This window comes from Bombina bombina, chromosome 2, assembly GCF_027579735.1.
Source record: "Bombina bombina isolate aBomBom1 chromosome 2, aBomBom1.pri, whole genome shotgun sequence".
Taxonomy (NCBI): Eukaryota; Metazoa; Chordata; class Amphibia; order Anura; family Bombinatoridae; genus Bombina; species Bombina bombina.
Window position 1 is genome coordinate 684829232 of NC_069500.1, and position 15690 is coordinate 684844921.

The window sequence follows — 15690 nt, forward strand, 5'->3', positions numbered from 1 at the left end:
GCTGCTCCTGGACCCTGCTGCAACTACATAAAAGTATTAACCACTAAAACACCTGGCCTCCCACATCACTACCACTAACTGAACCTATAGATAAAGTGATGTTAGGATCAGCACTCCTGGGTCATCCCCTCCATATGTAACACTGCAGGATTTGCAGGAAATAGGTGCTCAAACCTTCACAGACCCCCAACCAAGATCTGAAGGAATCAAATAGGACAAAAGGATGAAGGTAGCACTCTCAGCAACTGGAAAACACCTTTAATAGGAGCTAACTAACTAAACCTATTGACCCCTAAACCGCCAGCCCCCCACATCACCATAAACTAAATTAAGCTATTAACCCCTTAACCTAACAACCCGCTAACTTTACATTAAAATTACAACATCCCTATCTTATAATAAATGTAAACTTACCTTTAGAATTAAAATAAACTATATTAAACTATTAATTAACCTACCCTAACTATTATACCAAAAATACATTAAACTACCAATTAAATTAACTATATTACATATTTAAAAACCTAAACCTACTCAAATTAGCGTCCCTTGCATTCCTATTGGCTGAAAGGTTCCGATCAGCCAATAAGAATTGAACTGCTAAAATCCTATTGGCTGTTCCAATCAGCCAATAGGATGAGAGCTGCTCAAATCCTATTGGCTGATTGGAACAGCCAATAGGATTTTAGTGGCTCTAATCCTACTGGCTGATTGGAACCTTTCAGCCAATAGGAATACAAGGCACGCCATCTTGGATGACGTCACTTGCATTCAAAATCCAGTTTACGGCGGAGACCGTATTGAAGAGGAGTTCCTCGTCAGATGTCTTCAGGATGGACTCGCTCCTCGCCGGATGGATGAAGATGTAAGAGGCTGCCCGGATGAAGACTTCTTGCCAGCTGGATGAATCCTTTAAGCGGAACTTCAAAAGCTGTAAGTGGATTGTCGGGGGTTAGTGTTAGGTTTTTTTAAGGGTTTTTTGGGTAGGGTCTGGGCAGTAAATGAGCTAAATGCCCTTTTCAGGGCAATGGGGAGCTTATGTTTCTTATATAGGGTTTTTATTTGGGGGTTTGGTTATGTGGGTTTTACTGTTGGGGGAGTTTTTTTTTTGTTTTGTTTTTTTTTACAGGTAAAAGAGCTGATTTCTTTGGGGCAATGACCCGCAAAAGGCCCTTTTAAGGGCCATTGGTAGTTTATTGTAGGCTAGGGGCTGTTTATTTGATAGGGCTATTAGATTAGGTGTAATTCTTTTTTATTTTTGATACTGTGGTTTTTGAGTAGGGTTAGATTTTTAAATATGTAATATAGTTAATTTAATTGGTAGTTTAATGTATTTTTGGTATAATAGTTAGGGTAGGTTAATTAATAGTTTAATATAGTTTATTTTAATTCTAATGGTAAGTTTAAATGTATTATAAGATAGGGATGTTGTAATTTTAATGTAAAGTTAGCGGGTTGTTAGGTTAAGGGGTTAATAGCTTAATTTAGTTTATGACGATGGTTTAGGGGTTAATAGGTTTAGTTGGTGGTAGTGATGTGGGAGGCCAGGGGTTTAGGGGTTAATACTTTTTATTTAGTTGCGGTGGGGTCCAGGAGCGGAGGGATAGGGGTTAATACATTTTATTTAGTGGCGGCGATGTCGGTGCAGCAGATTAGGGGTGTTTAGACTCGTGATTTATGTTAGGGTGTTAGGTGTAAACGTTATTGGTTTTCTACCATATAAATCCATGGGATATCTGGCAGCAGCAAACAAAAGCTTTCACTGCTTTCAGACCCACATTGATTCCTATGGCATCCGCGGCCTCCAGGGTGACGGTTTTAAAACCAGGTACGCTGGGCCGGAATAGCCACAAGCGTCCCGGTTAACTATTTGATAACTTTGAAAAAGTGCCAAATGTGTATTCGGAACATCTGTAATGACGTAAACGTCAATCTGTGTCGGATTGAGACCGGTGGATCTTATGTTACGTAACAGATTTCAAATTTTGCCTTAGGCTTTGATAACTAGGTCGAATCAAGCTTGCCACAATTACGCTGCGGAATTCCAGTGTATTTCAGGTTTACGGCTTGATAAATATCCCCCTATGTGTTTAACCATTTGCATTATTGCTTGCCTATAAGTATTAGAGCATAGGCTCTTTGCATCAACTGCAGATGTAAGCCTAGGATATAGATATTTACGCAGCAGTACTTTTAAAATCCACACATTCTGGAGTTTAGAAATATGGGAACATCAAATTTTTATATAAATATTTTTTTACTTCATTTATTTCAAGATATATACACAAATTGTTTGTATTGTCTTTTGTTTTGTAGATTTGATAATTCATTTTACTATTGACTTTTTTCCCTCCCATCCTACTACTGATCTTATGGGTTTTGTTTCTTCCCATCCTGATACAGAGTTGTGGAGAGCAAAAATCCAGCTTTCCCAGTTGGAGGTTACTATGTTGGACATGCAGGATGGACAACTCACTTCATTTCCAATGGTAAAGATATTGAAGCATTACCTGCTAATTGGCCAGAAAATTTGCCCAGATCATTAGCCGTGGGAGCAGTTGGCATGCCCGGGTATGTAACAGCCACATTAAAGAGCACCGTACAAAAAAAAAAAAAATGAACAATACAAAAATGTTAAACATGAATAGACATTCCACTAAGATTTTCAAGGGGTGTGTCCCGTTAAAGTTCTTGCTTATTAAAGCATTGTAAAATTTTAAAATTACTATTTTACATTAAAGGGACATTCCACTCAAAATTTAAATGCACATAGATGCATTGCATCTTTGAATAGAGACCTATTTACAGTATACTTGTGTTGGCAAAAATGCTTCTAGTAAATTATCACTTCTTTAATTGTAACATATTTTTCTGTGCATGTGAAGCATAGCTAGATATTCTTAGTGCACCAGCATTTTAAATACTGCAGCTGCTCAGATTACCAGTGGGGCTTGTAATCATGTCAGCAATTAACAAACTGAGTCATTACCAGATGCTACAAGCACCTTAGGCTCTCTGAGCATGTGCTGTGTTTAAAATGCTGGTGCACGGTGCATACTTTAAATGCATGTTTGAAACGGCTATAGCTTTTATTAGAAGCATTTTTGCTACTCCATGTGTTTTACAAAAATGGTTCTATTCAAAACTGGAATGTAGATTCCAATTTTGGCTGGAATGTCCCTTTAATAAGTGCAGTAGATGTGCAATACAGTGCTGATATATACAATATATACATTTAAAAAACAATATTTAAATTTATACCTAAAGAACATAATGTAAAGAAGGACACTATAAACCCTATCTTTTCTACAGTTTTTTTTTTAAAAGCATTGCAGAAAAGTCTACTAGAAGGTGCCACTAGGGAGAATGACTGAATTCTAAGTGCTATGTTTATACCCTGCCCAGGTGCTCAGTGCACCCACTGCCCAGCATGCAGCCTTGGATCTTAGACTATACAGTTTATTTATATATTACACTGCATACAGTCTATGGGGCACTTGTTCATTCTGCAATAGCACTAACTCTGATTTTTAAATTAGCTTAAAGTTAAACTTTTTTTTATAACAAATTTAAAAATGTATTTCAATTTCCCACCCCATGTGTCAGCCATCAGCAAATCCTAGACTTGTATACATATCCCCTGAGGCAGTTTGCTCAGTAGGAGCTGGTGCCATATAAAGGCCTAGATTTGGAGTTTGGCGGTAGAAGGGCTGTTAACGCTACGCGGGCTTTTTTCTGGCGGCACCATAAAATTAACTCTGGTATCGAGAGTTCAAACAAATGCTGCGTTAGGCTCCAAAAAAGGAGCGTAGAGCATTTTTACCGCAAATGCAACTCTCGATACCAGAGTTGCTTACGGACGCGGCCAGCCTCAAAAACGTGCTCATGCACGATTCTCCCATAGGAAACAATGGGGCTGTTTGAGCTGAAAAAAAACCTAACACCTGCAAAAAAGCAGCGTTCAGCTCCTAACGCAGCCCCATTGTTTCCTATGGGGAAACACTTCCTATGTCTGCACCTAACACCCTAACATGTACCCCGAGTCTAAACACCCCTACCCTTACACGTATTAACCCCTAATCTGCCGCCCCCGCTATCGCTGACCCCTGAATTATATTATTAACCCCTAATCTTCCGCTCTGTACACCGCCGCAACTTACATTATCCCTATGTACCCCTAATCTGCTGCCCCTAACACCGCCGACCCCTGTATTATATTTATTAACCCCTAACCTGCCCCCCACAACGGCGCCGCCAGCTACTTACAATAATTAACCCCTAATCTGCCGACCGCAAAGCGCCGCCACCTACTTTATCCTTATGTACCCCTAATCTGCTGCCCCTAACACCGCCGACCCCTATATTTATTAACCCCTAATCTGCCCCCTTCAACGTCGCCGACACCTACCTACACTTATTAACCCCTAATCTGCCGAGCGGACCTAAGCGCTACTATAATAAAGTAATTAACCCCTAATCCGCCTCACTAACCCTATCATAAATAGTATTAACCCCTAATCTGCCCTCCCTAACATCGCCGACACCTAACTTCAATTATTAACCCCTAATCTGATGACCGGAGCTCACCGCTATTCTAATAAATGTATTAACCCCTAAAGCTAAGTCTAACCCTAACACTAACACCCCCCTAAGTTAAATATAATTTAAATCTAACGAAATTAATTAACTCTTATTAAATAACTTATTCCTATTTAAAGCTAAATACTTACCTGTAAAATAAATCCTAATATAGCTACAATATAAATTATATTTATATTATAGCTATTTTAGGATTAATATTTATTTTACAGGCAACTTTGTAATTATTTTAACCAGATACAATAGCTATTAAATAGTTAAGAACTATTTAATAGTTACCTAGTTAAAATAATTACAAAATTACCTGTAAAATAAATCCTAACCTAAGTTATAATTAAACCTAACACTACCCTATCAATAAATTTATTAAATAAACTACCTACAATTACCTACAATTAACCTAACACTACACTATCAATAAATAAATTAAATACAATTGCTACAAATAACTACAATTACATAAACTAGCTAAAGTACAAAAAATAAAAAAGAACTAAGTTACAAAAAATAAAAAAATATTTACAAACATAAGAAAAATATTACAACAATTTTAAACTAATTACACCTACTCTAAGCCCCCTAATAAAATAACAAAGACCCCCAAAATAACAAAATGCCCTACCCTATTCTAAATTAATAAATTTAAAAGCTCTTTTACCTTACCAGCCCTGAACAGGGCCCTTTGCGGGGCATGCCCCAAGAAAATCAGCTCTTTTGCCTGTAAAAAAAAACATACAATACCCCCCCCCAACATTACAACCCACCACCCACATACCCCTAATCTAACCCAAACCCCCCTTAAATAAACCTAACACTAAGCCCCTGAAGATCTTCCTACCTTGTCTTCACCATCCAGGTATCACCGATACGTCCTGGCTCCAAAATCTTCATCCAACCCAAGCGGGGGTTGGCGATCCATCATCCGGTGGCTGAAGAGGTCCAGAAGAGGCTCCAAAGTCTTCCTCCTATCCGGCAAGAAGAGGACATCCGGACCGGCAAACATCTTCTCCAAGCGGCATCTTCGATCTTCTTGCATCCGGTGCGGAGCGGGTCCATGTTGAAGCAGGCGACGCGGATCCATCCTCTTCTTCCGTTGTCTCCCGACGAATGACGGTTCCTTTAAGGGACGTCATCCAAGATGGCGTCCCTTGAATTCCGATTGGCTGATAGGATTCTATCAGCCAATCGGAATTAAGGTAGGAAAATTCTGATTGGCTGATGGAATCAGCCAATTAGAATCAAGTTCAATCCGATTGGCTGATCCAATCAGCCAATCAGATTGAGCTCGCATTCTATTGGCTGTTCCGATCAGCCAATAGAATGCGAGCTCAATCTGATTGGCTGATTGGATCAGCCAATAGGATTGAACTTGATTCTGATTGGCTGATTCCATCAGCCAATCAGAATTTTCCTACCTTAATTCCGATTGGCTGATAGAATCCTATCAGCCAATCGGAATTCAAGGGACGCCATCTTGGATGACGTCCCTTAAAGGAACCGTCATTCGTTGGGAGACAACGGAAGAAGAGGATGGATCCGCGTCGCCTGCTTCAACATGGACCCGCTCCGCACCGGATGCAAGAAGATCGAAGATGCCGCTTGGAGAAGATGATTGCCGGTACGGATGTCCTCTTCTTGCCGGATAGGAGGAAGACTTTGGAGCCTCTTCTGGACCTCTTCAGCCACCGGATGATGGATCGCCAACCCCCGCTTGGGTTGGATGAAGATTTTGGAGCCAGGACGGATCGGTGATACCTGGATGGTGAAGACAAGGTAGGAAGATCTTCAGGGGCTTAGTGTTAGGTTTATTTAAGGGGGGTTTGGGTTAGATTAGGGGTATGTGGGTGGTGGGTTGTAATGTTGGGGGGGGGGTATTGTATTTTTTTTTTACAGGCAAAAGAGCTGATTTTCTTGGGGCATGCCCCGCAAAGGGCCCTGTTCAGGGCTGGTAAGGTAAAAGAGCTTTTAAATTTATTAATTTAGAATAGGGTAGGGCATTTTGTTATTTTGGGGGTCTTTGTTATTTTATTAGGGGGCTTAGAGTAGGTGTAATTAGTTTAAAATTGTTGTAATATTTTTCTTATGTTTGTAAATATTTTTTTATTTTTTGTAACTTAGTTCTTTTTTATTTTTTGTACTTTAGCTAGTTTATGTAATTGTAGTTATTTGTAGCAATTGTATTTAATTTATTTATTGATAAGTGTAGTGTTAGGTTAATTGTAGGTAATTGTAGGTAGTTTATTTAATTAATTTATTGATAGGGTAGTGTTAGGTTTAATTATAACTTAGGTTAGGATTTATTTTACAGGTAAATTTGTTATTATTTTAACTAGGTAACTATTAAATAGTTCTTAACTATTTAATAGCTATTGTACCTGGTTCAAATAATTACAAAGTTGCCTGTAAAATAAATATTAATCCTAAAATAGCTATAATATAATTATAATTTATATTGTAGCTATATTAGGATTTATTTTACAGGTAAGTATTTAGCTTTAAATAGGAATAATTTATTTAATAAGAGTTAATTAATTTCGTTAGATTCAAATTATATTTAACTTAGGGGGGTGTTAGTGTTAGGGTTAGACTTAGCTTTAGGGGTTAATAAATTTATTAGAATAGCGGTGAGCTCCGGTCGGCAGATTAGGGGTTAATAATTGAAGTTAGGTGTCGGCGATGTTAGGGAGGGCAGATTAGGGGTTAATACTATTTATGATAGGGTTAGTGAGGCGGGTTAGGGGTTAATAACTTTATTATAATAGCGGTGCGGTCCGCTCGGCAGATTAGGGGTTAATAAGTGTAGGCAGGTGTCGGCGACGTTGAGGGGGGCAGATTAGGGGTTAATAAATATAATATAGGGGTCGGCGGTGTTAGGGGCAGCAGATTAGGGGTACATAAGGATAACGTAGGTGGCGGCGCTTTGCGGTCGGCAGATTAGGGGTTAATTATTGTAAGTAGCTGGCGGCGACGTTGTGGGGGGCAGATTAGGGGTTAATAAATGTAATATAGGGGTCGGCGGGGTTAGGGGCAGCAGATTAGGGGTACATAAGTATAACGTAGGTGGCGGTCGGCAGATTAGGGGTTAAAAAAATTTAATCGAGTGGCGGCGATGTGGGGGGACCTCGGTTTAGGGGTACATAGGTAGTTTATGGGTGTTAGTGTACTTTAGAGTACAGTAGTTAAGAGCTTTATGAACCGGCGTTAGCCCAGAAAGCTCTTAACTCCTGCTTTTTTCAGGCGGCTGGAGTTTTGTCGTTAGAGCTCTAACGCTCACTTCAGAAACGACTCTAAATACCAGCGTTAGAAAGATCCCATTGAAAAGATAGGATACGCAATTGACGTAAGGGGATCTGCGGTATGGAAAAGTCGCGGCTGAAAAGTGAGCGTTAGACCCTTTAATCACTGACTCCAAATACCGGCGGTAGCCTAAAACCAGCGTTAGGAGCCTCTAACGCTGGTTTTCACGGCTAACGCCAAACTCTAAATCTAGCCGAAAGTGTGCATATAAAAATACTAGGCACAATTTAACAATGGAAGTAGATTGAAAAGTTTTTAAAAAGACCTGCCTCACTGAATTCTGAAAGTTTCATTTTCACTTTCGGTCCCTTTTTTTAAAAAACAAACAAACATAAAGTGAGGTCTTTTTGCACAGACATAAGAGCACTGCAGAAAATTAATAGGGTTTTTGTGTCCTTTTTAAAGGGACACTGTACCCAAATTTTTTCTTTTGTAATTCAGAAAGAGCATGCAATTTTAAGCAACTTTCTAATTTACTCCTATTATCAAATTTTCTTCGTTCTCTTGCTATCATTATTTGAAAAAGAAGGCATCTAAGCTTTTTTTTTTGGTTTCAGTACTCTGGACAGCACATTTTTATTGGTGGATGAATTTATCCACCAATCAGCAAGGACAACCCAGGTTGTTCACCAAAAATGGGCCGGCATCTAAACTTACATTCTTGCATTTCAAATAAAGATACCAAGAGAATGAAGAAAATTTGATAATAGGAGTAAATTAGAAAGTTGCTTAAAATTTCATGCTCAATCTGAATCATGAAAGAAATTTTTTGGGTACAGTGTCCCTTTAAGCCTGAAGCTACTTTAATTTATATGATACAATTCTACCACTGTGCTCTGTTCTGTTGTATATTTTATTGGGACATTAAGGATTGGGAAACACGTGGGGGAGCTTTAAGGCCATAGAAGTTATGCACACTAGTCGTAATTTGCTTGTATCTGTTTGTAATAAAATCACTTATACATGATAACATATGGGTGGTACCTAATAATAACTGTTAACCTGCCTCTCAAAATATAATATGCATTGTCTTAGAAATGGGTGAGTTTTGTGCAAAAATATCTCTAAAAACTAAAAGGTCTTCTTGTCTTCAGTCATCACTGTCTGCTCGATATTGTTGAATAAGAACCAATTTCACACCAGACTCACAACTTTCTCTTTTATGATGCAACGTTCACACTATGCAAAATGTAATGATACAGTTCACTTTCTCACCCAAATTATTTATATTAATCACCTACATTAGGTTACATTGTCTCACCAATGTCACAAAATAATTAATCTACCGGTATTGGTTATAGAAAGTGTTTTCTTTTTTTAAGCCTATTTAAGAGAACATTTAGGAAACTGTCCATTTTTTATTTCTTTAAAACAAAATATAGTGTTTTTATAAGTACACTTTTTAAAAAAAAATAAAAAAATGTAAACTGTATGATCTTTAAAGAGAAGACATTTGACTATTAAACAGAATATAAATAAAGTATTGAATCTTATAGTACATGCATATTTATTCTTCTAAAATGTCTTATTGTAGATTGACAGCCTATTTTGGACTCTTGGAAATCTGCAAACCAAAACCTGGGGATGTTGTTCTGGTTAATTGTGCGGCTGGAGCTGTTGGTTCTATAGTTGGACAAATTGCAAAAATCAAGGTAAACTAAAATGGAATATTGGCCTAGTCTCCATTGCTGGTGTGAACTGGTGGTAACATAAAACATCTCTATGGACATTAATGCCGATACTTGTTGCCACCATTTTAAACCATTTAAAATGGCAATGGGAACTAGACCAATAGCATTAACATTTATATTATTTCAAAAGTATGGCAGAGTTTAATTAAAACCAGTATCTTACAGACGGCCAGTGTATTACTTCCTTCACTTTACACTCCCTTCTTTCTGTGTTGGCCTTTCTGGTTTGCAAATCGGCAATGTTAAAGCAATCCTCCCAATATTTACTATGTGGTTTGATTCGTTAACTTGTTCCAGAGCCCTAGGGGCTGATTTATCATGGCCCGAATGGGGCCAAATACCCTTGTTTCCGCGCGAGCCTTCATGCTCGCCAGAAACAGGAGTTAAGAAGCAGTGATCTTAAGACCACTGCTCCTTAACTCGTCCGCCGCCTCTGAGGCTGCAGATGTCAATTTACCCGATCTCATACGATCAGGTTGATTGACACTCCCTGCTATCGGGCAATTGGCCGCGAATCTGCAGGGGCCAGCATTGCACAAGCAGTTCACAACTGCTTGTCCAATGATAAATGCTGACAGCGTATGGCCCCCTAAACTTTTTGTGAATCAATAGTTTTGCAGGATACTTCACAACCTACCATTTATTTAAAAAAAAAAATAGATTAAATTTTTTCCTGTATGCGGTCATCAAACTTCTTTAGAAGTCATTTGCTTATCATCAGACATAATCAGGCTTGTAAAGTCATCAGTTGATGTAAAATATTCTGGGTGATGACTGCAGAATGATTAGCAGATTACCTTACTCATTTAAATATTTCGGCCTGTGGACATACCTCAGGATGGCTTCTGATTACTTATTAGTCTAGAGTTATTAATTACTTCAGATTGACTCCAGGAAGATCATCCTTTTTGACTAGGAATATTATTCTGTTTTTGTTTTTAAAAAAAGAAAAGAACATAACTGCAATAATGTTTCTGCTTAATGGGTACTAACCCAAAAAGCATGACACAGCTTTCAAATCAGCCTCAAACATCACTAAAGATATGTACTGCCTTGTTACAAGGTACAAAAATACCTAAGTTCCAAGTTGGCAATGCTCAGTATGAAGATATGGAGGGTCACCAACCATCAACTTTAATCGGTTAAAATAAGAGAACAGTTTTGAAGGGAGCAAACTGTCAGAGTTTGGGGATGTTAATATCTGAAGGTCGGATAGCACATGTGTGCTAAATCCCTCACCAAGTAAACCTCCTTGCTTTCACTTCCTAACCTGAAGGTGTGTGAAATCAAAGTGTTCTTCAAAAAGTCTTAAAATATATTTAACATTTTCTATATATAGAAATGTTCATTTTTATGAATTAAACAGGGATCAAAATCGATATGGTGTATGACAAGGTGTTGGACTGGGGATGGGTGTGTATGCATTTCTCCTTTTTTTTTTTTTTTTTTTTATAGGACCTTACTATTCACCAACAAACCTCAGGGTGCAAACACGACGGCTTGTGTATATATAATACATAAGTGAGTGCTCACTGGATTTCCAAACAGTTATTTTATATAAAAGTATTTACATATTCTCATAACACAACAGTCACAGCATGACATTTCAGTTCCACTCAAGCACCTTTATCAAATGCCTCCAACATTGGCCATAACAAATGAAAGCCCTTTACCACCATAGCATTTTTTTAATGTTGTCCTGTCCTCAAATTGGCTACTCGTGGTGTCCTGCATGTGACTACGCCCTCCACTTTGTCATCTGTTAAATAATATTTCCAATACCTTACCATTTAACTATAAGGGCACTGTATTGAATAATAGAAAGCTGGCAATTCTTACTCTACAGGGAGTGCAGAATTATTAGGCAAGTTGTATTTTTGAGGATTAATTTTATTATTGAACAACAACCATGTTCTCAATGAACCCAAAAAACTCATTAATATCAAAGCTGAATAGTTTTGGAAGTAGTTTTTAGTTTGTTTTTAGTTATAGCTATTTTAGGGGGATATCTGTGTGTGCAGGTGACTATTACTGTGCATAATTATTAGGCAACTTAACAAAAAACAAATATATACCCATTTCAATTATTTATTTTTACCAGTGAAACCAATATAACATCTCAACATTCACAAATATACATTTCTGACATTCAAAAACAAAACAAAAACAAATCAGTGACCAATATAGCCACCTTTCTTTGCAAGGACACTCAAAAGCCTGCCATCCATGGATTCTGTCAGTGTTTTGATCTGTTCACCATCAACATTGCGTCCAGCAACAACCACAGCCTCCCAGACACTGTTTTCCCTCCTTGTAAATCTCACATTTGATGATGGACCACAGGTTCTCAATGGGGTTCAGATCAGGTGAACAAGGAGGCCATGTCATTAGATTTTCTTCTTTTATACCCTTTCTTGCCAGCCACGCTGTGGAGTACTTGGACGCGTGTGATGGAGCATTGTCCTGCATGAAAATCATGTTTTTCTTGAAGGATGCAGACTTCTTCCTGTACCACTGCTTGAAGAAGGTGTCTTCCAGAAACTGTCAGTAGGACTGGGAGTTGAGCTTGACTCCATCCTCAACCCGAAAAGGCCCCACAAGCTCATCTTTGATGATACCAGCCCAAACTAGTACTCCACCTCCACCTTGCTGGCGTCTGAATCGGACTGGAGCTCTCTGCCCTTTACCAATCTAGCCACAGGCCCATCCATCTGGCCCATCAAGACTCACTCTCATTTCATCAGTCCATAAAACCTTAGAAAAATCAGTCTTGAGATATTTCTTGGCCCAGTCTTGACGTTTCAGCTTGTGTGTCTTGTTCAGTGGTGGTCGTCTTTCAGCCTTTCTTACCTTGGCCATGTCTCTGAGTATTGCACACCTTGTGCTTTTGGGCACTCCAGTGATGTTGCAGCTCTGAAATATGGCCAAACTGGTGGCAAGTGGCATCTTGGCAGCTGCACGCTTGACTTTTCTCAGTTCATGGGCAGTTATTTTGCTCCTTGGTTTTTCCACACGCTTCTTGCGACCCTGTTGACTATTTTGAATGAAACGCTTGATTGTTCGATGATCACGCTTCAGAAGCTTTGCAATTTTAAGAGTGCTGCATCCCTCTGCAAGATATCTCACTATTTTTGACTTTTCTGAGCCTGTCAAGTCCTTCTTTTGACCCATTTTGCCAAAGGAAAGGAAGTTGCCTAATAATTATGCACACCTGATATAGGGTGTTGATGTCATTAGACCACACCCCTTCTCATTACAGAGATGCACATCACCTAATATGCTTAATTGGTAGTAGGCTTTCGAGCCTATACAGCTTGGAGTAAGACAACATGCATAAAGAGGATGATGTGGTCAAAATACTCATTTGCCTAATAATTCTGCACTCCCTGTACTAATTGACACAGCTTTAGGATACTTTACTTTTACTTATCTAGACCTCCATGGTGCCATAGTCTGTATGCCATTTAGCTTAAATGCACACACACAATTGCTAAATATTGTGAATTTCTTGTAAAGAGCAGGACAATCTTGAGGGGTAGCAAACAAGGCCGAGACTATATGGCATGCGAGCAAAGCCACTTATCATAAAAAATAGAATAAGATTTAGAAACAAATATATTGATTTCATTAAAACAAATAAATAAGTTAACCTAGACCTCTATTTAATGCTATTAACAACAATACCAGAAAAATACAAACTTCAGAACCCCAAGGAGTATGGTATATTACTGCCATTGACCTAAACACAACCACTATTAACAGCAATGTTACTAGCTCAATTTATCAAATAATATGCTGAGTCGTCATTATTTATGGTAGCTGGGGACCTACAGAAACATATTTTTGTTAACATGAACTAGAGTAATTCCTCCAAAGGCCATTGTTATGTTTCATCCATAAAAAGTCCAAAACAGTATTTAACCCTTTAGGGACTACTGTGTCCAAATGATAGATCCACTGTTTCCAATTGTATAAGTCTATTACCTCGATCACCTCCTCTAGCTAATGGAGGTACATCATCATCATTCGCAGACAAGGAGGGCTGAGATTAGCTAATAACAAAACGGCGTGCCACAGGATGCTCTGAGGAGTCACTTTTAATAGACTCTCTAATGGCAAACTATTTTCTCCCTGAAATAAGTCAGTTTTCCCCACATGGAAGAGAGAACATGTGCAAAGCAAAACATAGATCATGTAATCTCTTGTACAGGTTAGTCTAATTAACATTTTTAAACCCTTTTTTTTGATGCAGAAAATTTGACCCAGTTGGCATCCCATGACCGGTGGTTCAATCTCCACATTTGAAGCACCATAATTGTGACAACTTAAGCAAAGACTGTTTTTGATAACAATGTTTAGGGTCAGTTTTGATATATATAGAGAGTTCACCAGAACTGCTGGTGCAATGATGAATGCCAACAGCGTATGCTGTCGGCATTTATCGATGTGCGGCGGACATGATTCGCTATAGCGGATCATGTCTGTCCGCACCTACATAAATCGACCCCGTAATCTGGTCCTTAGTATATAATGCCCCTTTAACAGCAGTTGGCAGTTAAGAACAGTCCCAATACTTCACAAAGTAAGGCATTTTCAGAACGTTCACGTGACTAAAGTTTTATTTCTTTCTATTGTCCGTTGTCTCAGTAAATATTTATTTCTAATCCTTCAGCTGATATTTGACAGATTGCAAAGATTAGAAGGTCTAGGACTTTAGTAGGTGAAGGGCTGCACAGTTTTATGTAAAACAAGATTTTGTTTGACATGCAGCTGCATTATCACTAAACAGAAACAAGTTAAAATATAGAAAATATTTCTTTTCACCTAAATGCTGATACTTTTAAGTCTTGCCCACACACTCCATAACAATCAGATGATCTTAAAAGAAACTGGTGATGTATATTTCATAGAAGTTGTTGCAAACAGGAAATAGGGTAGGAGTTTGGCTTAAGTGTCAGGGGTAGATAAGGAAACAGAACCCTTAGGTGCACAATGGTTTTCACTGCATTGAGTTGTTTCAAACACTTTGTAAAAGATGTTTCATGAGTAAAATCTTTGTAGGTGTCATTGATGATCTATATGTGTCATGAAGTAAACTGGGGCTTTACTGATATATATTTGTGTGTATACATTTAAAGTATTTCTGATATTGTGGAGACCTTTAGTTTTTAAACTTTTAAATACATGAAACACTGCTTGTGTTTGTGTAAAAATCTGTTTACATTACGCTCCCTTGAAAAGCTCCAAAGCAACTTCTGTAACATAGGTTTTATTCAGAATTCTGCAAATTGAATAAACCAACTATTTGATTAGCTGCATATTAAAGAAAACCTAGGTTACAGATTTTGCTTTTTGGCCTCTTTAGAGTGTATTGCACATGCACTTATTTTTTTTTTTTCTAAGAAACAAGAGGTTTATTGTCCCTTTTTTAAACTGTGTAATCCAACTGTCCCTTTTTTCTTTTTTTTTCTCCAGGGCTGCAAAGTGGTTGGTTCAGCTGGCTCAGAAGAAAAAGTTGCATATTTAAAAGAAATTGGTTTTGATGAAGCATTTAACTACAAGACTGTGAGCTCTTTAGAGGAAGCTCTGAAACGAGCATCTCCAGAAGGTTATGATTGCTATTTTGAGAATGTAAGTTCATATAGAGCTACAAAAACTCACAAAAGGTGGCAATTGCTATGTCAATTTTGAACTATTTGCTTAGTAATTCTATTGTGTTTCCAGACTTTACTCTAAAACCTAAAACTCTCTTCTCAGTTTTCTTTTATAATATAAATTAAAAAATGCATACTCATTACCTTATTTTATTTAAAAAAAAACAAATCTATTATGAACTAGAAAACAGAATTTATGTTTACCTGATAAATTACTTTCTCCAACGGTGTGTCCGGTCCACGGCGTCATCCTTACTTGTGGGATATTCTCTTCCCCAACAGGAAATGGCAAAGAGCCCAGCAAAGCTGGTCACATGATCCCTCCTAGGCTCCGCCTACCCCAGTCATTCGACCGACATTAAGGAGGAATATTTGCATAGGAGAAACCATATGTTACCGTGGTGACTGTAGTTAAAGAAAATAAATTAACAGACCTGATTAAAAAAACC

The 15690-nt window shown here is 38.1% G+C and overlaps 1 protein-coding gene across 1 annotated transcript in view; it reads left to right on the forward strand.

Moving 5' to 3' along the window:
• The window catches only part of LOC128649410 (prostaglandin reductase 1), a 40807-nt gene that overhangs the window by 12876 nt on the left and 12241 nt on the right, over nt 1–15690 (forward strand). Inside the window, exons 5-7 of the mRNA XM_053702663.1 lie at nt 2404–2571; nt 9431–9548; nt 15063–15218. Of these exons, the coding sequence (XP_053558638.1) occupies nt 2404–2571; nt 9431–9548; nt 15063–15218 (442 nt within the window). The remainder of the gene's footprint in view (nt 1–2403; nt 2572–9430; nt 9549–15062; nt 15219–15690) is intronic.